General features: G+C 42.3%; 8 protein-coding genes across 8 annotated transcripts; 3 read left to right on the plus strand and 5 right to left on the minus strand.

Annotated features, from left to right (window-relative positions):
• Positions 1-3,997: 3,997 nt before the first annotated feature.
• On the minus strand, positions 3,998-6,386 carry EAF01_005955 (uncharacterized protein). Its single transcript, XM_038914209.1, has 3 exons — positions 5,381-6,386; positions 5,153-5,227; positions 3,998-4,990 (listed from the first exon to the last, which is right to left on the minus strand). Exons 1-3 carry the CDS (start codon positions 5,486-5,488, stop codon positions 4,172-4,174), a joined length of 1,002 nt encoding a protein of 333 aa, XP_038770658.1. The 5' UTR covers positions 5,489-6,386; the 3' UTR covers positions 3,998-4,171.
• Positions 6,387-6,812: 426 nt separating this feature from the next.
• Positions 6,813-7,890, minus strand: EAF01_005956 (uncharacterized protein; the record flags this gene model as incomplete). Its single annotated transcript, XM_038914210.1, has 2 exons — positions 6,813-7,638; positions 7,703-7,890. 2 exons carry the CDS (start codon positions 7,888-7,890, stop codon positions 6,813-6,815), a joined length of 1,014 nt encoding a protein of 337 aa, XP_038770659.1.
• A 609-nt stretch (positions 7,891-8,499) lies between these two features.
• Positions 8,500-9,707, plus strand: EAF01_005957 (uncharacterized protein; the record flags this gene model as incomplete). Its single annotated transcript, XM_038914211.1, has 3 exons — positions 8,500-8,884; positions 8,944-9,071; positions 9,126-9,707. 3 exons carry the CDS (start codon positions 8,500-8,502, stop codon positions 9,705-9,707), a joined length of 1,095 nt encoding a protein of 364 aa, XP_038770660.1.
• Positions 9,708-9,911: 204 nt separating this feature from the next.
• Positions 9,912-10,338, minus strand: EAF01_005958 (uncharacterized protein; the record flags this gene model as incomplete). Its single annotated transcript, XM_038914212.1, has 2 exons — positions 9,912-10,093; positions 10,230-10,338. The coding sequence occupies 2 exons, from the start codon at positions 10,336-10,338 to the stop codon at positions 9,912-9,914; spliced, it is 291 nt and encodes a 96-aa protein (XP_038770661.1).
• A 191-nt stretch (positions 10,339-10,529) lies between these two features.
• On the plus strand, positions 10,530-12,640 carry EAF01_005959 (uncharacterized protein; the record flags this gene model as incomplete). The annotated part of the gene is made up of 3 exons (XM_038914213.1): positions 10,530-10,573; positions 10,661-11,080; positions 11,147-12,640. The coding sequence occupies 3 exons, from the start codon at positions 10,530-10,532 to the stop codon at positions 12,354-12,356; spliced, it is 1,674 nt and encodes a 557-aa protein (XP_038770662.1). The 3' UTR covers positions 12,357-12,640.
• EAF01_005960 (uncharacterized protein) lies at positions 12,630-14,300 on the minus strand (the record flags this gene model as incomplete). Its single annotated transcript, XM_038914214.1, has 1 exon — positions 12,630-14,300. The coding sequence occupies one exon, from the start codon at positions 14,298-14,300 to the stop codon at positions 12,630-12,632; it is 1,671 nt and encodes a 556-aa protein (XP_038770663.1).
• A 928-nt stretch (positions 14,301-15,228) lies between these two features.
• EAF01_005961 (uncharacterized protein) lies at positions 15,229-17,652 on the minus strand (the record flags this gene model as incomplete). The annotated part of the gene is made up of 1 exon (XM_038914215.1): positions 15,229-17,652. The coding sequence occupies one exon, from the start codon at positions 17,650-17,652 to the stop codon at positions 15,229-15,231; it is 2,424 nt and encodes an 807-aa protein (XP_038770664.1).
• Positions 17,653-18,996: 1,344 nt separating this feature from the next.
• On the plus strand, positions 18,997-23,323 carry EAF01_005962 (uncharacterized protein; the record flags this gene model as incomplete). The annotated part of the gene is made up of 4 exons (XM_038914216.1): positions 18,997-22,045; positions 22,093-22,633; positions 22,685-22,792; positions 22,843-23,323. The coding sequence occupies 4 exons, from the start codon at positions 18,997-18,999 to the stop codon at positions 23,321-23,323; spliced, it is 4,179 nt and encodes a 1,392-aa protein (XP_038770665.1).
• Positions 23,324-23,813: the final 490 nt, after the last annotated feature.

Genomic DNA, 23,813 nt, shown 5'->3' on the forward strand with positions numbered 1-23,813 from the left:
TACCACACCTATCTGTTCCTTGTAGCGTTTGAAATTATCTAAAGCAAGTCAGAGAATGAGACCATACCACCTGAATATCAACCTTCAGTCGAGGTTCCTAGAGAAGGCACACTTGAAGATATACGCTGAATCTCCCTTTATTTCTCGAAAATATCTTGAGACTTATCTATCAAATATACTACAATCTCATTTGAAATATTCGAAGAAGGAGGTGGCAAATGAGCTCCTGGAAAGGAGGAGTTTGAAATATAACTTTGGGTCTTCTTCAACAGTCGACCAAATAGTTTCAAAATTCCACGGTTATTCTCTAGTATAATACAAGTTGATCGATGGCCAGTAGTGGAGGTGACAGGAGGGTATTTGAAGAATCAATTGATTTGATATGAAGCAACCAAATCAGATCTACGATATCGCTGTCACTTCAAAACAGCTTCCACTGTACTTCTCCATTGAACAGAGAGAGTGTATAGCATATACTTAAAACCAAAAGAGAGATTGGGATACATAGAAACTTCGAGTCTGGGCGAAGAAGGGAATTCAATATACCGTCAACATATCTCCATCCCCAACAAAACAGCACACAAGCCGATAAATCACCAATCAACCTATCCATTCCATCGAACCATTTGCCCCAGAATAACCCCAATACAAATCTCCTCCCCTCTCCATCAAATACTCTCCTCGCCATCGAAACTCGGGACTCTCTCCTCAACAAGCGCGTCACCTCCAGCTATACCCCTCCCACCACTCTCCAAATCCATCATTCTAATCGTATTCCCATCCGCCGGTACCACTCGCTCTCGATTCTCATCTCCATTCCTATCTCCACCAGCACGCAAAAATAGACCGCGAATAGCAGACATGATTCGATTCAAGGAAGTCTCGACCCTGCAAGCGATAATCCACAGGTCGTCTCTGAAATTTGGGAGAAGGAGAAAGGCTAGGAGCTTGATTTGGGGTGGAATGTTAGCGCGGTGTATCTTATAGATATGGATATAATTTAGTACGAAACAGAGGCAGGTTTGGTATTCACGGTATTTCCAGTGACGACTCATAAGCTACACATACATGCATGTGTGTGCACTTACCAAAATCGTAAAAAGGATGAGAATAAATACCAAACTGGCCCCCTGGATAGTATTGAGATATGGGTTCATGATGACGAATGTTTGTATGTTATTGCTGAGTGGCCGATTCTTTCGCGAAGTTTTCGAATCGAGGGTTCTTCGAAAGAGTGTGGGTTGTTTACTTGATTCTGTGCCTGTGCATTTTTTCAAGTGCTAATCTATATACATACTACCTATCCAGGTACCTCAATTTTCCTCCATAGAAATCAGAATAGCTAGGCCGGGAATTAGAAATCAAAAGATCGCGCTGTTTTTACCGCTTCTCTGATATACACTCGCGTTCTTTGAATACCTAGGAACGAACTCCACAGTAAGTAATTTTTCAGTACGGCCATGTACAAGGCTGGATATGTGTCAACTATCGATTTAGAATATTAAAAACTTGATTTAACTATACATATCCCCAGATTGTATTTACTCTTTTGTATATCTAGTTAGTCCATAGTCAAGATATTAACAATGCTAGATTACTGATAACTCGTAAAAAATCTCGCTTCGAAGAGGGGGGTTTCTTCGAAGCGAGATTTTTTGGTTTGAAGAGGAACAACTTTGTACACTTGGTATGCTTGTGATGCTTATAATTCATATATTGACTTGATTTCTAGATAACTAGTCATTTGAATCGAATCAAAGTTTGAAGGATTTCATATAATTACAGTTTTTTGTTTTGAATCAAAAGTTACACTTATTATGAATAAGAATATAAAAGTAATGATAGTCCACTATTCTTTATACAAAAAACCACCAAAAAGATCAAAACTTTACACCACACATGAATGAGTATCTATATTACAATAGAACCAACTGATTATACACATAACAAAGAACCCCATATAACTTCATACAACTCAGCTTTAGAATTTAAAGGTGATATCAATCCTATAAGATTAACTCCCCAGATCCAAGATCTAAAGAATCGGAAACCAGGAATCAAAATACGGAAGTTTGTTGGTCTTGCGCTGTCCTGCCCTGCTGTGTTGAGATTATCCGTATCTATAGTAGAATAGTAGAATAGTAAATATTCACTATAATTCTACCGACCTCTCTACCTCCCTAGAAATACCAGAATCCAAGTTGTAAGTTGATATTCTTTTTACGGACTTAAAGAGTCCCAGAAAAGGTATATACAATTGTATATTGAGTCTTGAGTATTTGATAAAGAAAGAACATCCATACTCCTTCAAAAAGCAAAGCGTAAAGTCGATATTACAGTGCCTGGGTTGAGTAAAATCAAAGGAATACTAGACTCTTCTGTTGTATGTTGTACGTAATAGATAGATAGATACTTGTCTCTCATATCTCATCTAGTATCTAGCAACAACATCTGAATTTTCATCTTTTCAACAGTACTATAGTGAGAAAATTTCACTCGGGTTCGATGTCGTTAGTTATGGAATTATCAAGATCGCTGCTTACTTCTCTTTTCACTTGGATGGTGTTTTCAAAGCCCGGTAGGTAGGTAGCTACTGGATTCTAATCGGAAGAGGTGTGTGTATAAGTATAAATATAAATACTGTTACGATTACATACTAGAGGATATCGATAGAGGTCCAATAACTAGAATAAGAAAGTTAAAGAGAGAAAAGAGTCCTGAGGAATCTTTATATCTCTTATATAATAATAATCGCTTAGTTCAAGCTAGTCTTGAATTAAGGTATATGTAATGAGTAATCATAATTATATTCTAGAATATTCAAGAACATATAGTACTAGTCAACAGTCATTAATTTAAACGTCTTTTCATACTAAAACTTATTATTTATGAGTATGAGTATTTTCATAAATAATGATATAATATAAAATTTTCCACATTTTCTATTTTATTTATAATAGAAATTTAATAAAAACAAAAACAAAAATTTTCAGATTTATTTTGTTTAATTAAATTATAAAAACATAAAATTATAATCGTAAAAGAACAAAAAGATTTACTAGTAAATCAAACGAAAATCAAGTAAACTTTTTAATATTTCAATTTAATTAAAAAAAATTTTTTATTAAAAACTTCTTAGAATCTTAAAATGTTGAAAATATTTATTATCAATATATGAAAATAAAGTTTATAGAAATTTGAATAATATATCATAAGAATTTTTATACATGAAAATGTAATAAACCATCGATTTTTAATATGAAAATGAGTTTCGACTAATAGTAGTTGACATTAACTGTACATACATATACTAACCATGAACCATTCCTAGATTATCAAAAAAAACAACTACCTCCGCATTATTTTCCTGAAAATACAATTCCCACTTCCACGATTCTACATATATTATTTTCCATCCTCTCAATCAACAAACATCTTCTACCATTCGCTATTCCCCTTTCAAGAAAAAGTATCGAAAGGGTTATACTCAATGCTTAAATATTCCCACCACACATACACAAACACAAACAAAAAACATCATACTGAAACCACACAACCTCTCAAATCAACACGAGAGAACTTGTGATACGAGAATGCTCAGAATAACCACCACTTCTCAAACGAACCTAGTCCTTTCGTTAAGTGCAAATGCTCAGGATATCCATATCCAATGGACTGACTGCATGATGGCCACTCTAAATCGATGTATAGCAAGCTTTCCAAACCCCAAATTGCCATCTGCACATCAACAAGGTTAGGAGTCTCAAGGGTTGAATGCTCAATTTTGGTTCCAATTCCAAGCGGGGAAAGAGATCTTGATTCTTTTGGAGAAAAGAAGAAAGATGAGAGAGAGAGAATGACATTGTGGGGAATGTAGAATAGGAAAATAAGTAAGCTAAAGCCTAGCTTTGTGAGGAAGGAATCATCAAGCAAGCAGAGAGCGCAAGTGAGCAAAGCAAGCAATCACGAAAGTGGAGAAAAGACTTAGTTTTAAAGTTTTATATTGTAAAAGAGCACATCTATAAGTCTAAAGTTTTCCCATTGCTATCATTACAATCATCCATCCATCCAGATATCCAACTCCAAGACGTTAAATTCAACCCATACCAGTCTATAATCCTCTCCAATGCAGGCATATAATCAATGATTCACGACTCATCACACCTCAAATTTATTGAGGAGCGACAATGACACCTCTGTATCTCATCTTTCCATCCTCGAGTTTCTTCATGGCTTCTTGGATACCCTCCTCAGTCATTGGGAATTGTTCAATGATTGGCTTGATCTCGTGTTGAGCGGCGAAAGCAACCATATCTCTGTGGACTTGTCTGGCAGCGACCAAGGAACCTTGAATCTTGAACTCGTTCAGGATGATTGGCATGTATGGGATCTTCATATCTTCGAAAGAAACAGTCAATGGGTAGATGGTTGCTTGAGGAGCCATGATTTCCATGAATTGATGCCAGTTTGGTTGGAAAGAGGTGGTGACGATCAAGTGATCAATTGGAGCGGTAACCTTGAGCTCAGAAACACCCTTGGTAGCGACGAATTCGGTGGCACCGAGGGAAAGAGCCTCTTCCTTCTTGGCATCGGTGGAAGAGAAGACAACGACTTCACATCCCATCTTAGCGGCGAATTGAATGGCCAAGTGACCAAGTCCTCCAATACCGATTATACCAACACGCTCATTTGGCTTAACACCACCGTTGAAAGAACGGAGAGCATTGTAGACGGTAGCACCTCCGCACATGAGAGGAGCAGCGTACTCGCGGGGAAGGTTATCTGGGAGCTTGTAAAGGTATCCGGCATCCCAGACAGCGTGGGTTCCCATGGATGCTTGATCCAAGTTGGCTTGTCCGTACATGACACGGTCGGCACAGAGGGTCTCGTGACCAGTAAGACATTGCTTGCAGTCATTGCAAGATCCGTGTTGGTAACCCCATCCGACGGAATCACCCTTCTTGATGTTCTTAACAGCAGATCCAATTTCCTAGTGAATTATCAGTGATCGGTTCAGAAGAATGATATTTTCTTGTCACGTCTAGAAGGAAGATGGAAAATGAAGTGGCCATTGCGTTATGCGATGGTTCCGCTCAAAATTCTCAAATCCCGCTAGGCGAGTGGAAGAAGTGGGAAGATAAGGAGTACCCACAGCTGCAACACCAGCACCCTCGTGACCTAGAGCCATATCGGCATGTCTGTAATGCTCATCGGTACCGCAAAGACCCTAGAAAATCTGATGTCAGTGGTATGTTTCGGAGAATATTTCATGCAGCTAAGAATCATGATTTGGTTGGTGCATATGCGAGCAACTTTGGGAATGGTGGATTGTTGCATTTGGAATTGCATTGAGATGGGATGGAGAGGGATCGTTTCTTACCGAGTGAGTGATCTTGACCAAGACATCGTTGGGACCAATCTCTCTGGTAGTGGTAGCCTTAACGATCTTTCCCTCCTTGGAACCCTTGAAGACAGTGAAATCAACCATTTTGATCGAGTAGTATTAGATGTCAAAGATTCAAAAGGTAGTGTTGGTTATAAATCGCGTGTTGGTTGAGTAGTGAGTATTGAAGATGTGAAGAGTTGATTGTTGACTGTTGATTGAAGTGATGATTGTATTGATGATGATGATGATGTTGTTGTTGTTGTTGATAATAGAGAAGAAGAATATAAAAACCGACTTCAAACCTCATGTATATATACCAAAATCCTCCAGTTGCCATCGACCCCAGACCCAGTGAATATTTTCCTCCCACCATGCAAACATTCTCAGCAAAACTCCAAACTCCGAAAACCATGACATATCTTCGTATGTTTACGATCCACTCCATAGGGCCAAAGTCAAAATAGAATCATTCGTACGTCGTCTCCGAAACTACATGTCTTTCCGAAAAGGGAAGGCATCCGGCGGTGATTGGTCTTCCATTTTGTTCTACACTGTGAAAACTTGATAAATGCCCCAGTTAAGATTTCGATGGGTGATCGGATCTTGCGAAAGAAAGAATTTGATAGCGGCGGGAGCTTAGAATCTTTGGAATTTACCGGAACTCAAAACGGCATGACGTCGGAGGAAAGATGGAGTACCCTTGTTGGAGCGAGAGAGTCAGAGGACTAACTCCGATAAACCCAATGCGGTTATCAAACTTAAATTAATCAATCGTCCAAGGGATGTGAACGCAGCAAGAGCATCATAAATTCATAATCATGGTTCAGTTGGTTCGGAGATAATCAATGATTGGATGAATACCATAGTAACCATACCTAGATAGAGTGGAAGTTTCAAAGACCTGGAGTTGTTGATTGTCGATATTGACACTTGATGCTTATTCAGCCTTGTATTTATATGCATGGTTCACACATTTGGATCGGAATATGAAAAAGGGAGGACTCGAGGAGTTGATGGGTTGGATCAATTTGGTACACAAAGTCCAAAGTACCGGAGACTCAATGCGCATTTACGTGCATTAAGAATGTGTTGTGTTGAGATGATAGGTTCTTAACCGAAATATTATCTCCGAATCCCAATTCGTCTCCGGAGCTCCTGGAGTCCAGAACAAGCCAAAAATTTGAGACCTTCAACCCAACCCAAACCAACACGTTCAATTAATCTTGCCCTTTAGATCGTGCGAGTCTTTTCATCCGTCTCCCGCTTGTTACACATATCTCGGCGTTTTTCAATATTCGATCTACTTCGACGTTTCGTACGAAGTACCAGTACACCTTCATACAGTACAGTACAGTACACGCACGCATGGCATTTTGACCCTGACTCGTATTTTGATCATATTGGATTTCTTCTATTAATTATATTTTCATGTTGTGCTTATTAGACTTAAGACTCGTTTGCCTATTTCTCCTCCAACATATGCACTACTTTCACCCTCGTCGTCATCATCCACCTCAACGGCAGCTCCATATGCTTTGTTGACCATATCTTCGTCAACCCTCAGTCCTTCCTCCACCAACAATTGAATGACCCCCTTTATTCTTGCAATCTCCCTCCTCGTGTCGGGAATGATTTCGTCGTTTTGACTTGAATATGCTGCGTTGCTAACACTTTCCTCGATTCTTGTGATTGAGGTTTCTCCTTCTTTTACTTCAACCGTCTTGCATATCCAGATAAATCCATTGACTCCCAGAATGACATCTACCTTTCCACCGTTGTGTGCTGTATCGATAGTCCAAACTTGTCTTCTAGCTCGAACCACACCTCCACCTCCACCAGTTCCACTGACAGCCATGAAGACACCATTCCTCAACTTTCCATATTTTAAACTTCTCGTATGTAAACTGGCACTTCCATCTTGATATAATTGTTGGACTTCGGCAACTAGTAAATCTCCTTCTGAAAAAAATGTTCGTATTTGAAGTTCATCGGTTTCCGTTCTCTTTCTTTGAATTCCTCCTGGAAGATTGATGGCAGATAATGGTAAATTGGCAAGAACCGGGGCTCCAATATCAACACGCCATCTCTTACTTTGTACTTCTATAATTCGTCCGACGACAAGATCACCAATTTCTGGGGTATAGCGGGCGCGTAATGGCCGAACCGAGAGAAGTTTATTCGTTTTTTGAACTGTGCCTGCGACGGTTCCGATAATTTCTGTACTCGCAGGAGCGACATATGTGCCATGACCTCTGAGAGGATGGTTAGCTATGCTTTATAGTTGAAAATACCGCAAGTAGTGAGAAATGGTTGTACCTCATCCATTGCGGATCATCTGTGATTACTTCACCAGGAGTAACGATATTTTGATGCTTGGCCCGTTTGGACAGTTGCATATCAAGATCCCCTTCTATATCAACCCCTCCATCATCAGAATGATCAGACTCATCTTCAGTGTGATAGGGTACCGCAGCAGAAACTGGTGCGATAATAGTAATTGCCATGATGTAAATAGACAATTTGGGATATTTTTCTTGATACACTGAACGAGGCTGTGGATATTGATACTTCAAACCAATCCAAGCTTCTAAAGTTCTAGAGAAACTCGTTTTTCTTTTCTTAGCGAGACTCTTTGCAGAACCAATTTTAGCCAAGGCTGAAAGTCTTGTTTTTGAGAAGGCTTGGTCTGCGGTTAAATGGTTCCCCAAATGAGAGCACCAATCAAAGCGATGATTTTCTATAGAATCCGAGGGGAAAACCACTTCTTTTTAATGGAGGATCTACAATTACATCATCACCCAGCATATGTCAAAGCCATCCAATACCTGATACTATGTGATGTGATCATGAATCATGATTCATACCAATTAGAAGAAATGTTACTCTCCTGTTGTAACAATACTCTCCACGTATCAAATACTCTGTAGTTCTTCTCTTTCAATCTTTTCATCATACACACAGTTTATAACAACCATTTATACTTTTCCAGGATCTGTGAATCGTAACTTGACAATTCTCTCATTTGTTCATTGTCGTTCGTACTGTTTTGCTTTTTTGGACCTTCCAGCAAATGATAGGAATTCATGGAAAGTGCATAATCGATTTTCACCAACATGCCCGAGTTTAATGCATTCAAAGACGAGGAGATAAAAGAGAGCGAACTTCATACTCATTTAGATGGACATCATCATGAAGAATCAACTACACAATTACAGGACTTAGAAGAGAGGAGGAATACACGAGACGACTTAAACACAAACACGCCACACCTTCAGCCGCCGGAATCATCAACACACAATCTTCACACACCAAGTGAAAATTTAACGCCTTCACAAACATTTGGCTTAAGAGAGCCGTTACCTCCCTTACATACACCACATCGAAGGAGGAAAACGATATTATGGGTTGGACTCATTATCGTAACGCTTGACCTGGCGTGTCTGCCGATTACATATTACTATGCCTTGAGTTTTGGAACAAACATCGAGTTACAAGATAGTAAGACCTATTTCTTCGCCCTACAAAATGTTCCACCAGTTCTAATCGTATACAATTAGTTTTCGCTATCATAACAAGTGTATATGGAATGATCAGTTTCTCACATTATGGTTTCCGATCCCTGAAACTCTTCCGTGCCAAAACGGCGCCGAGATGGCGACCGGTAGGATGGACTAAATGGGGAATGGTGAGCTGCACAAGTGATCCCTTTGGTTTTAATTTGTCGCTAACAATCTTCCAGCTTGAATTCCTCCACATCAACTTCATGATCGCTATCACTTTCGTAGAACTCGAACTTATCATAGGAACTATTCCACACCACCCATGGGTGCGCTTATGTGCTATGCCTTCCCCTACGATATGCTATTGGTTTGGATTCATGTTCATATTCTCTGCGGTTCAAACAATGCGAAAGAAGCCACTGCCATTCAACATGTCATCGACAGAGAAGGGAAAACTTTGGCGTCCAGCGTTATTGGCCATCATCGAGGATGCTGGCGGAGTTGAAGGCCAAGGAGGAGTCGTATATCGAAGCAATGTATTGAGACGATACGAAGTCAGCCCTATATTTCGACGTATGATGATGGTTCTAACGTGGTTTTGGGGTATTGGTCTCGTATGCATTGCCATTATAGCAACAGTCATCATAATGACTTTGCCCGAGAATGTTGGTTTCGGAGTCGGCTGGGGATTGCCATATTGTTTCGGTTTCGTTTGGGTTTGCATCACTATGGCTTTTGTAAAGACGCAATTGCGAAAGGAGAAAAGACATTGGGAGACGAAAGAGGCCGGCGAAGGACAGGCTGTTGCGGAGTATGCTTGAGCGAGCCATCGAGCGTTCATCACTTGTATAGTATTGTTATTGTAGATACCACTGTGCGATTCATGGAACATATATTTTTTCTTCCTTTACTCACTCGATACAACTTTTCTCGTGACATCATCGTATTCCGAGTGAGTAGAATTTCGAAACTCCTAAACGCCATGCCTCATTCATAAGATTCTCTCGTCCCATGGCCAGAGGCACTTAATTTTTCAGTCTCCAGAGTCCCATTCCAACCAGTGTCAATGCAATACCAGTGATGCCAGTTTGCCGACTCTTCATACCAAACATAGATTTGCTCTTTAAAATCTTCGCTTCTTGGGCTTTTAGTTGTGATTGCCCGGAGAAGTAACTGTAGATTCCAAGGCCGATAAATGCGAATGATCCTGAGGAAGTGTTAGTTTTTGCTGCATAGATAGGAGCCTGGCAGATTCGTGATGTAAAGGGAGAATTAACAATAAGGGGAAAAGGAGAATTGGGGTAGGAAATGAGGGGGTGCATTATGACAGACGGGAAATATACCAGTAAGTCGACACGGTAAACAGTCATCTTTCCATTGTGCCTCATCTCTTTTTAGCACATCTGTGAGTCTTTCCTGCCGATCGAGACTTTTTGCTGAATTCGGTGCCATTGTGAATGTTCTTGCTACTGTTCGTCACACTCGTGTAGTTATTTTTGAAGCTTGATGACCTTGAGAAATAGAAGCGGCCGCTTTTCCGCTGCGGGCCGCCCCGCAAGTTCGCAAGCATGCATTCATCATTGTTCAAGCTGCAAGTTACAAACCAAATGCAAATGTCTTGATATTATTTTAAAATAGAAATCATGAATGGTGCTATTGAGGCCTTGTATATTTATGATGAACACAAGTGAGTAATCCCACCAGAAATACTATTTGCTTCACGGATTCGCTCGTTCTCTGCTCCCTCACTCTTCCGTACTAATCGTCTACACAGTCGACCTTTGCTCCAAAATACCTACACTTCGCGCCCACTCTCCTCCACACAACTCCTCCCTCTCTACCTCGCTCATCCAGCTCCAAGACCAAGTCTAATATATCTCCCAAACACATCCCCACCTACTCTACTCTTTAATCTCGTTCATTCAAATCTACTATTCTGTCTCACATCCTCCTCGGAAATCGAACCTCTTCTCGCTCTCGAATTCTTACACCGTGTTATCGATGTATTAGAGGAATTCGTGGGTGCGCCGCTATTGGCGCAAAAGATAGAGAGTAGCTATGATGTAGTGGCTCAGTTACTGAATGAGATGTGTGATGCGGGCACGGTGAGCTCGACGGAACCTAATGCGTTACGGGATATGGTAGAGGTGGAGGGGTGGATTGGGAAGTTCTTGGGGGGTATTAATATTCCTGGGTTCGTAAATCGATCTTCCTGGGACGCAATTGAAGTTTCGGAACATAGCTAAGCTGTCTATTATAGGAAACCTGGCTTTGCAACTCCTTCTAGTTCTGGCATGTCTGGATTATCGTCTACAGGATCACTCGCAGCGAACACACCGGCTTTACCATGGAGAAGAGCAAATGTACGACATACTTCGAATGAATTATATGTGGATCTGGTTGAAACACTTACTGTTACTCTTGCGCCGTCTGGTCGTCCATTGGCTGCGTTTGCGAATGGAACTATTGCTTTTACATCCAAAATCTCTGGAGTACCAGACCTACTCTTGAATTTGTCCACACCATCTGGTAGACAAAACGTTAGCAGTGTTATGGAATTGCCAGTATTTCACCCATGTGTCAGATTAGCGAGATGGAGAGAAAAGCCAGGGGAGTTGAGCTTTGTACCGCCTGATGGACGATTTGTTTTAGCTGGATATGAAGTTGATTTACTTCCCTCCACGGGTGGAAAATCCGGTACTACTAATGCATCTCATTTAAAACTACCTGTCAATATTGAAGTCAAAACTAGTCTTGGTCCTACTGGATCCGATTTCGAGGTTCGGTTATTCATTGTCAAAGTTTCTGGCCAGGGTAACTCTTCCATATCTTCAGGTTCGAGTTCGAGAAACAACAGCAATGCAGCAGGACAGTTAAGCAGAGCTGCATCACAATTTAGCGGCGGCCTCGGTGGGAATTTCGGTGGCAGTACTGGTAACAGTACATCACCCATTATCGAAGACTTAGTAGTCACAGTGCCATTACCAGCTGATGTACGGAATCTTTCGGAAATCAAAGCAAGTAGGGGCGATACAACATATAATCCTGGTGAAAAGAATCTGGAATGGCATATACCAGCTAGAGATGCGGTAGCAGGTGGAGCTACATTACGATGTACAGTCGTGGGGCCGTTGTCAACCGAAGAAGAATATGATGGACATGGTTTCAGACTCGATGGTGAATACGACTATGACACAGAAACATATCAAAGCGCCCCAGAGAAAGCTAAGGTTGAAAATACTTCAAATAGCGAAGGAAAAGATGCGAGGAAAGTAGCGCAGAATAAAATTCTAATGCCTAGTTCTGCAGCAATTAGTTTCTCGGTTAAAGGGTGGCTGGCAAGTGGTATTAAAGTGGAAAGTTTAACAGTCGATACGAGAAAGAGTAGAGGAATTGGCGAGGGAGTTAAACCTTACAAGGGGGTTAAATATTTGACGGTTAGTAGGGGTGGGATTGAGGTCCGGTGTTAAGCATTTTGGTCGTGGACTAGGTGGATATAGGCGTCTTGAGGAGTATGCATAGGTATATTATAGGCATGAAGGCAAAGATACCATTCAATCGAATTGTCACCAAACAAGAGATATCTAGGTATCATGAGTATGCGGTTGATCTCAACATTTTGCATATTTGAAATTTAATATTTAGGCTAAATAACAACACCTCCCCTCTGTCTTCCTCCCTTCCTTCCTTCCTTTCTCCTCATCCTCAACAACTTCACCTCGCCCCGTCTCCCTCTACACCTATCACCTCCCCTCCTTCTTCCTCATCTCCTCCTCACTCATTGGTACATACCCCTCCAAAATCGTCCTCTCCATATTTCCAATACACCTCACCGGTCTCGGCGGCACCACCACTCCAAGCGCGATATCCCGCGCTAGAAGTTCTGCGGAAGTCATCGGTACGTATCCTTCGAGGATGGTACGCTCCATGTTGCCGATACATTTGGGGGGTTGTTGAGGTACGGCGAGGAGGTTGGTAGGGGTTAGTGCGGGGGGAGGGGGCTTTTTGGCGGCAGCTTGGGCTTGGGCTTTAACGCGCTCGAGCGCGAGGCGTTGGGCCGCGAGGTGGTTTTGTGCGGCTAGTTGCTCTTTTCTTGCTTTTGCTTCTTTTTCTGCTTTCGCTTTTGCTTCTGCGTCTGCTTTTGCTCTTTCATCAGCCTTTCTTCGAGCGGCTGCAGCTGCGGCTGCGATTTCTGCTTCTTGAGCGCGCTGGGCTTGGAGCTTCTGTTCTTTGAGTTTGAGGAGACGAGCGGTTTCGGCTTGACGTTGTCGCTGGGCTTCGAGTTCTTCTTGTTGTTTTTGTTGTTGGAGACGCTGAGCTTCTTGTCGTTTACGTTCTTGGAGGATTTTTTCTCGTTCTTTTTGTAGTTCTCGTTCTCGTTCTCGTTGGTTTTGTAGCTCTCTTTCTTGACGAATCTGTTCTTCTCGTAAAAGCTGTGCTTGGTGTTCTTTTTCTGCACGTTCGTTTTTCTCGCGTGCAACTCGCTCTTCGGTGGCTTTACGGATGGATTCTCGACGGATGTTTCCTTGTTTTTCTCTCTCCTTTTCTTTTTCCCGCTGGAGTAAAGCTTTCTCTCGTGTGATACGATCACGTTCTTCTTTCTGCTTTTGAATTATCTCGACCGAGAGAATCTGGGCCATTCTTTCTTGTTCGGCTTTAGTGCGTTCTTCACGGGCTCGTTGGGCAATGTGCAACTTTCTTGCTTCGATGAGATTGCGTTCTTCGATTTCTTTTTCTTTTGCTGTGGGAGATGCAGTTTTATTTCTAGCAGGGGGAGAGGGTGATGATTTGGCTAGCTGTGTAGATTTACGAGGTTCTCCCTCATTTCGCTCGGTTCGTGGTCTGTCTTCAGGAACAAGTGATTTAGCATCAAATCGAACTTTCCTCTCGCTGTCCTCTCTATCTTTCTCTCCATTTCTCTTCTCCTCACAATCACATTCATCTACCCCCACACTACTACGTCTTCTTCGTCTTCTCCTCCTATATTCCTCATCCTCAGCTTTCCCACCATCACCAACATCCTTTTTCACCTCTCTCTTCCCCTTTCCCTTCTCCTCCGCATCTGCATCCCCATTCCCCGCTACACACTTCCCCAATGCCATAATGCCCCTTCCAATACTCTTTCGACTCTTGCTGAAAAGTCCCTGTTTTTCTTCTTTATCAGTTTTTTCCGTCTTTCTCCTATCATCTCTCTCTTTCTTCTTCTCTTCGCGCCCGCCCTCGGAATCTTCGTACTGACGAGCTAGTCTTCTGGCTTGTCGACGCTTCTCATGGTGAGCGCGGTGGCGAGCGGCTCTTTCTTCTTCGGTTTCAGTGGCGCGATGAGGGGGTTTGGGTTTGGGTTTGCGGTGAGGAGGTGAGGGGGAGGGTTGAGGGTCTTTGGGTGGTGGTGGAGGTGGAGATGGAGATGGCATTTTGGGATATAAGGGGGGGGATTGAGAAAGGAGAGGGGTGAAAGTGAAATAAATGAATATTTTTCCTCTAAAAGGAAATGCGATAGTAGATAGTGGTAGATATATCAGAAGTAGATACAATATAAGATTGGTATGGATATCCGTAGGAAAATCTCTAGAAGAGCAGAATATGTGGTACGGTATGATAGATACTATTATGTTTTACATGTACATGTAGAGGTCAAGAAAGATGTTAAACAAGATGAAGATGAAGATGGAGATGAGTTATTAAATAGAGAAAATATTCTCGTATGGGTAGAACTTATGTATTTGTATTGGATATCATATGATACGATGTGATGTGGCATTCTTCTGGATGAATGGAAGCGATGATTTGTGAATAGGATGAGCTGAGGAGAGAATAAGGATGAGAAATGGAATAGATAGAAGAATCAAGTTCTTTTGGGTTGTGTTATTCATCTGAATGAATTCATGGGGAGATTCATTACTTGTGAATCTATAGATGTTGAAATAGTACCTATTCATGTGGAGGAGAAGGTAGTGTAACTCTACTTTAGTCATTGTGAGTAGAATATGATTTGATCATGCTATAAGACACTTCTATAGGTGGTGATTGAGTATTGATATGGTTGTAATTCACATTCATGGGCTCTCAACTTTTGATAGTGATTGAAATTGAAATCTATTTTGCTCTATTCTATTCACTCCCTGGGGTATCCTTGATATTCAACAGGTATCCTAAACTTCTTGATCACCCCCGCTCTTGCCGTTTGCGACATGTATAACACCGGCGTTTCTATATTTTCCTGATCCCTCATCTGATCCTATTCATCACAAGACAATCCATTCAACTCCATATATGTAGATAACCTCCCCATTTCAACCCATCTCGCTTGTACAGATGATAAATACCTATATCCCTTATATCTCAACTCATCTCAACGCTGTTTTCCAACTCAACAACTCCCTTAGCAAGTACCTCGATATTACCCCTTGCACCATTCTCCCCCCTTTTGCATCTTTTCAACACCTCCCGTATAGATCGCCATTCTCCCTGGTTCATTTCCCAACCTTGAAGCTCTATAAGCTGTCTCACTGTTCGATAGGCTAAGAAATCTTTTGGTAGCATCTCGTGTGCAACCGAAGGAACTGCAATTGTGCCTTGGAGGGAAGATCCTGTTGGGGGAGGAGAGTGAGAAGAGTAGTATGATTGTTTTGAAGTAGTTGTTGCGTGATGATTTGATGATGTTCTTTTGGAAGGCCCTGTGAAGGGGAGAGGGGGTGTAGGATCTGGTGTTGGAAGAGAAGATGCAGCTAGAGGATCGGAAAATGATTTTGATGGCTGAGGGTAGTATACGTAAGAGGACGGAATGCGGGAAGGTTGAGGTTGTTTTTGCTTTTCTTCTCTGTTAGGTGAAGGAGGGCGGGAAGGCAAAGGGATATGGTAATGAGGTGAGGGAGCAGGATGAGTTGGCGGGGTGGGTGGGGGCTCCCTCTCGGGTGCTTTTGGTTGAAGCTTACTTTTGAGAGCCGACTTGGGAGAAGGAATAAACTGCAGATAATCTGCTTTGGGAGATGGTGATGTGAATTTTGGCTTATCCCATGGAATATTTGAAGAAGGTTGACCACCATATGGAAAGATTGTTGCTGATGGGGATTCAATGTTGTTCTGAGGTGGAGGTGGTGGCGGCGGCGGAAGAGGGGACTTTAATGGATGGAGCCTTGGTGGTGAGGATGATCTTTTAGACCGTGCAGCTTGGAAGTAATCGTAGTCCATCGAATCTTGGTTGGTAGGCTGTGGGGAAACTGACGGGCTGTGGAATAGTGTCTGCGAAAGAGAATATTTCGGAGGAGGTGGAGATGTGTTTGAAAAATATGGATTCAATGCTTGGAGAACAGATGGTGATTGAAATGGCTGGAGTGATGATGAAGGTGTTGAGAAGTACGAATTCAATGATTGAAGAATAGACAATGGTGTGGACCTTAAAAAGTAAGGATTTGATGACTGATGCGGTGAAGTTGATGTAGGGGATGATTTGGGTATTGACCTGGAACTCGAATCTGAAGGTTGAGACAAAAGGTATCTGTGAATAAATGTGTTTGATATCGATGGTGAACCCGAAGGTAATGGCACATATGATGCTAGACGATCTTTGAATGAAGGGTTTTGTCGAGTAGGTGATTTTGGTTTGAATGAAGGTATCTCCGGAGAAGTAGGAGGAAATAATGGTTGATATGGGTCGGGAGTCAGAGTTGTTATTACGTGAACGGGATTTACCGCTCCATGAAGCGACGATGGAGGTAAGGATCCAGATGTTGGTCCAGATCCCGGAGGTCGAACATACACGTTGTTTCGTACTGCAGGAAAAGAATGGGACGTCAGTGATTGTCCATTTTGAAGTTTCGGATAAAAACGTACTACAGTTGAAGAGGAACCGTATTCCATTCTGCGGTGTGGAATTCTGTCCGAATGTCTTAACAGATTATAATTTCTATGAAGATCTCTTCTAGAAGCATCTCGGGGCGTAATAGGATTTCTAAAAGCATCATAAGAAGCACGAATGGGTGTTTCTGGTTCTCGTGCGGAATTACTGTAAAAAGTCGGAGATCGCAAAGGTGTTTGTGGCATTATGGATCCTGACAATTCTCCAAGAGGTTGTCTTCGTTGAAGACCTCTTGGTGAAATATCTCGGACCAAACTATCATGAAATTCCAGAGGGCTGTCTGTTGGTCCTAATGCACCTGACATGATATGATGTTCTGGACTTGGATTTTGTGAAGGCGACGACGAACGCGAAGATGTTGGCGGATGAGAAATAGCATCATCTTGATCAGAAAACCTAAGCGACTTTTGCTTTTTCGAAGCTGGAGCACGCCAAAGTACTCGATCCTCATATTCACCTTCCTCTGCTAAGTCTAATGAAACTCTACTGTGTTTGGATTGCTTAGTCTTCTGCTCATATTCATGTCTGATCTTCAAGCTTGAGTGTATTGCATGGCCCGAGAAGCCAGGCAAATTAGGATTCTGTTCCCACACAACAGCATTAACAGTTGCTTCATCACCAACGCGACAGCTTTCCAACGTCTCATCATCTGCTAATTCTCTACCTCCATAAGATAATGCACAGTCATGACCATCATGAGGGATGACTCCTCTCTTCAATAGTGAAGCAACGAATCTTGATTTGACAAGTAGTATGCGATAATTTGGACCGACGTTTCGTAGCGAATGCACACCAGTACTGGTCATTAGATAGAGTATTTTACATGGCCTATAAGCTTGGTTGACAAAATTCGAGTCATCCTCATCGCCATCCAAAAGTACAGTGCTCTGGAATGCGTTATATGCCATGTCTTCGAGTTTATTATCGATTTTGAAGAATAAAACCAAAAGAGTGTCATCTAGCAGATATTGGAAGAAATATCTTGAGATAATTTTGAGATAGTAAGGCCCTTTGTTTGATAAGAATTCTAAATTAAGAAGTTTGAGAATGCTTTGTATGTATTTCCAAAGGTTAGCTTGGAACACCTCTTTTTATCTCAAAGGCTCATAAGCTTCAACATTGTTTGATGATAGGTATTCATATCAGCCAACCAAGCTTTGTGAAATGCAAAAGATGCTGGATGAGGTAAAACTGGTGCTCTTGAACTTTGAAGCTATCTCTGGGCAAGTTGTGAGTCGGCAGTAGTTAGTAGTTGTGAGGTGATTATGGAAAAGAAACCAGCTCATTGATTATGGGTCCAACTATCTAGACAACAATGAACTCTAGGTCAAAAGAGAATCGGTTATTAACGAGTGGAAATCGAATGGTTGGTGACTGTGAGAAGATGGCAAGTTTGAAATTCCACATGGATTCAATAATGAACTTCTGGAGACAGTCTACAAGAATCCTGCATTGTTCATCTATGACCAGAGTTTTGATTCACGTTTCCATCCAAGAAATGTATGGGAACTTGGAAATCCTTCCATGTTGCACTCATTTTTTTTGACAAAAATTGGAAGGAGGATTTGAATTAACAACAGACGACTAAAAACAAACTGGATTTCAACTTTATTCATTAGAATTTGATCAATATTTATTTGATACGGTAGATTCAAGCGTGGCACAGTATGGTTGATGTGGTTGGCATGAGTGTCAATTGCAGTATAATTGGCTATGATCACTTGTTATTATTATTATTATTATTAGTAATCCCTTTTATTAAAGTATGAATATTGAATGAAAAGATTAGTACTGCTAGGGGAGCACCTGCCTACCTTGTATACTAATCTCAGATGAATAACCTCCAAGCAAGCCATATAAACTTGCTCAGTGCCCTAGGACCTCTATGATAGACTTCACACCCCTTTTCCAACAGGAATAAGGTCTTATAAAATAGAAGAGTTTGTTTCCCAAATGATCAATAGGTTCAAATAGTTTATAACAAACCACAAAGATTGGACAAGAGGCCCAAGGATACTAGGAAGGAAGTTCTCAAACGGGGAATAATAAGTCTGGACTCTGGAGTAATTGGCATATGTTCCGAGGGTACCCGAAATTCACTCATAACCCCTTCACTCAAAATCAACAAAATATCACATTTTCTTCCCCCACACACAATCAAATCATTTTCCTTGAACTTACAACTGAACTCAACAATATTCTGATTCTAAGGTGGAGAAACTCGAAAATCCCTTTGCACATCAACATTAATGATGGTTGACAAACGTCGTCGCCGCAAGCATCAAAACATTGCAAGTGGAGGTTCATCATCAACAGGAGGACCACGATCGAATCCATCACCAAGCTTGCTCAATTCTATTGACACCCTCGGCGCACCACAAATATCTCTTGATGCTTCGGCATCATCACACCGTCCACTTGGTACTCGGACTCCTCATGTGTCCTTGCCAATCCCGAGTCAAGTCAATACTGCTGATGGTGCTGCCACTGGACGCGTTAGAAATAACCCAATCGCGCATGTACCAAAAGTGTCGCAAGGTGAAGGAAGAAGACTCAAGGATCACAAGCCGGGAACCACTTCCAAGCCAGCCAAAGAAAGCTCTCCCGCCCTTTTGGTTGACAACAAAGCTCAAGAAACAGGTCCGCTGCATAATCTCAGGTATTTAAAGTGGTATATGGGACCTCGATCTGATGCTGAAGATCTTGAGCTTCGTGAGAGACAAGCTCAACAACACCTCCGAGGTCGTCTCAATAGAGGTGCGCTTTGTATAAATACTCACTTTCCTAAAGAAGATGAGGAAACCTCCAGTACAAGCACCCAAGAGAGAATTGATTCTTCCAAGCCAAGCCAAACCAAAGGATCCTCTTCTAGCAATAAGATTCGGGATTCGACCGTAAAACTCGCTCCGACAACCAAGCCGACTTCAACTTCAAAGTCAAGCTTGACTACGATAACCACTTCTAACGATAAGCATCAAGACTCGACCGCAAGGCCTGCTTTGATAACAAAGTCAAGTTCAACTGCGAAACCCAATGCAACTTTCAAGCTTGACCATCCGCAAAAATTTCAGAATTTACCTTCGAATCACAACAATCAAAAGTCAGAAAAGTCTCATCGTCAAACACAACAGTCAAAAAAGGTTGACACATTATCAGATAAGCTCCAAGGTAATGCTTCAATCCCTAGTTCCGAGACATCACTTGCTACAAAGTATTATCGAGAATTATATCTACCTTCAATTGGACAAACTTCATGCGTTAACAAAATGAAGGAAGCTGTCGGACCGGCATTGGAATCATCAGCCCCAAAGATGGGATCTTCTCTCTCAGCTCTAAAGAGTTTGTCGTCAGCACAGACATCCGCTCCTACTCTAACAGAAGCAAAACCTGGATCTGTGCTTGCAGCAAGCCAACCGTCTGTGATTGACCCCGAAGAGATCGGAACATTCCATACTCCTGGTGCTATACCGTATAATTTGACCCCTTCTCCTCCCGACAGTGGACAAGAAAGTGATTACCGTGGACCATATGGTAGACGTTCGACCTCTCCGTCTGACAATGGTTTCAATATTGTTACTGATTCTCCCACGGCTCTGGAACTTGGACCGGCTTCGGTTCCGGCCAATAAAAAGACTACAATTCAGGAAATTAAAGCGGCGTCTCCAGTTGCCGAAGAACACAGTCCCGACAGGCGAAATTCGATCGATACAAAGATGCAGGACACGGGAGATATAGCACAGTCTCCGAAGGTTGTCGACCACGCGACTCCTGCGAATTTTGAAACTGAGAGACCTGGATCGCACATTCGGACCGACGAAGAGATGCAAGATTTGATTGATTTGACGAAACCAAATGTGATCACTGGTGCAGCTTCTCCGGCTTTTAACAACCCCACCACACACACTCAATCCGACGAAGAAATGCGGGACGCAATTGATTTGACTGGAGAGGAGGAAATGCGGGATGCAATTGATTTGACTGGAGAATATGAACAGGTACAAAAATCAATTGAGCAGGACGAAGATATGCCGGATTTAATGGAAGATAAGCAAAGCCACGTTGAGTGTCGCCCAGGCAAAGGAAATCATGCGAGTTCTTCAACCTTCAGACCCGCCGATTCTGCGGAATCAGAGGTAGGATCTGAGCCTGAGCCAGAAGCTGAAGCTAAGGCTATGCAGCGTAAATTTGAAGAGCGAGTTACAATCGATTTAACTATGTCTCGATCACCCACACCCAAGCTCGACGATTTGCCACGGCATATTAATCAAATCAGTGCTGGCCTTGCTTCCTCTAGAATCAACCAGGACGTTGCAGGAAGAGACAGGGTTTGTGCACATGAAAATCGTTATCATAATGGTAATGAGCGCGCTCCTTCTCCAGACTATGTAGGATCTATGTTAAACGGCAAGGCTCAGATTGAAAATTCCATCAAAGACGAATTTGTTGACAATCAAAATAAATTGCAAGTGATTCCATCCCCAAAGGACAATGGACAAAGCAGCAAACTTGCAAACGACGAACTTCCAAGAAAAAGCTCCGGCCGTAAACAGAGAATTCCTGTACAATCAACATCATCTGCTAAGCATGTTGGTGTCGTTCAATCCGCTGAGACTGATGACTTCGTTGAGGCTAGTGCATCTGCTCAGGACGACGCAATGGAAATTGATGAGTGTACTGAGATTGGCACACCTGTCGAGGCTGCTGCACCTGGTGAAGCTAAGAAGAAACGCAGAGCTAAACGTAGAGGAAAAGGAAAAGGAAAAGGAAAAGGAAAAAGTGAAGGTTATGCTAAGCATGCCGATGACCAAAAAACTACACACTTCGACGATCGACAAGTCGGTTCTGATCTTGCTCAAATTCCTAGCGATTATGAGCAGGACCCTTTCAAAGACCAGAGCGATAGGATCATGAGTGAGGCAGAAGTCAAACAAGCAATACTGGACGCCCTAACCGTTCCGGTCTTTCCAAAGGCTCCACCGGAATCTATGGTCACTGACGAGAAAGCTTATAAGTTGGCCGAGGAAGGAGAATACTTTACTTTGTCGCATGCACTATTCAGTGTGGTTCCCAAGGAAGTCTACGACCGAATTTGGAAGGATGAATACGAACGTCCACAAATCAGCATGTCTACCAAGACACCTAAGTGGCTTCGTCCTCTCGATCCTACAATTAAACACCCAGCTAAGCCGGAAACTGATTCTACTGAGTTGATCAAGGTTTTATGCGAGATTGAGAAGTCGTTGATCTCTGTTTGGGTTGGAGTTGAGTCAATTGTTGTTGTATTGTATTCTGAGCTTGATGGTAAGTTTCCCTTGCTTCTGTACACAATTTCATGCTAATAATCCCAGACAAATTCACCTCACGCGATCTCGCTCAGTATTTCCGTGCCTACCAAGTGCAGATCTACGATGGATGGACCGATCTTCATGCACACCTCCTCACATTGGCTGACTGGAAGGATCGATATTTTGCAATTGCCAATATCAAGAAGCGAGCTGCTCGTCCCGACGCCGATCCATACGCTCGTCTTTTTACAATCAAGAACCCATCGGATCTACTCTTCTACGGAACCATGGAATATCTCAAAGCTATGCAAGCTGCAATGGAGGCTGCTCAAGACGCCAATGATTGTGTGATGATGAAAGGTCCCAAATGGAAGCATATGATCGGAATGAATAAAGCTGTCATGGGCGAGGAATTTAGCAAGTGCCTTGACGGACTGAGGAAGTTTAATTCATACGTTAGAAAGAGAGACTGGGATGTTCCGGGAGTGCATGAGGATGACGCACTTCCTCCTATGATCGCTTCGAAGCTAGCTATCAAGAATGCGTCCAAGCAAGTCTCGTCTAAGGGGAAGGAAGTTGCTGTTGAAGATGTTGTCCAAGAGAAGTAGGACCTCCTTCTCCCGTAAGCAGGAAATATTAGACTGACATTGAATAGCTCTGGTGATCTGAGTGATGGTGATCCACCAGGATATTACGAGGCGTCATCGAAGTATAAGGGAAAGCAAGTTGTTGTCGAGGATGATGCCGAAGAGCCTGAAGAGACGTAGGACCTACTCATCCCATAGCCAAAAATATTGTACTAATATCAAACAGATCTAGCTATGTAAGCGACGGTGATCCACCCTACTATGAGGAAGACGACGACGAAGACAACGATTACGTCGAGGCTCGCTCTCACCGCCGTCGCAGTGGTTCCAAGCTCTCAGTACAACCACCCACTCCTACTAACAGACGTGCTTCCGGTGCCATCGCCTGTTCGTCTTCTCGCCGCATTTCATCAGGTAACGAGATGAAATTCGACAATGAAAATAAGGCTTCATCTTTTGACCGTTCTTCTCGTCATCTTTTACCCAAAGATGGCATGAAACAAAAAAACGGACGTGGAGCTTCATTCGATAGCAATGCAATGGAATCGAGCGATGAATTTCCTAGAGGTTGTTCTCTTCACCGAGCTAATTCCATCTCAACTCCAACTTCTATGAGGACTGTCAAAAAAGGAGCGAAGCGACTTCTGGTTGAGGTCGGTCCGAGCTCGAGCCCCAATGATCCCAAGGATTATTTCGAGACACCATAAAGAGGCCTCGTCAGATGATTTGTATTACAGCCAGTGCAGGATGATTTGTGGTGAAAGATCTAAGAGATCTATGTGTCGTTGTGCTAATACCAAGGCCATTATTGGGATTATGATATGATAGTTTATGCTAGGATACGAAGATGACGTTCGACGAAAGTAGTCAAATTTGCATCTGGTGTGCCGTTGCAACGTGGTTGGACAGAAATTTTGCCAACTTTTGTATTTCATAGCGGACGTCTTGATAGTTGAGTTAAATCTTGACATTTCGTTTAGCCATCTAACAGTTTAGCTTTTTGGCTCTACTGTGAGGTTGGTTGCAGATAGTGCCACAGAATAGTCAGAATAACTTTTGTTTTCGAGATGTGTGTCTTGCTTCATGACTGTGAAATGAGATCGCTCAAAGTGATAAGCAGCATTACAGCCTGCCCCAAAACTCGCCTCTCTGCATCTGAGGATCCTCGTTAAATATGTGTAATGTAAATGTACATTT

This window comes from Botrytis porri (assembly GCF_014898465.1).
Source record: "Botrytis porri strain MUCL 3234 chromosome Unknown BPOR_007, whole genome shotgun sequence".
NCBI lineage: Eukaryota > Fungi > Ascomycota > Leotiomycetes > Helotiales > Sclerotiniaceae > Botrytis > Botrytis porri.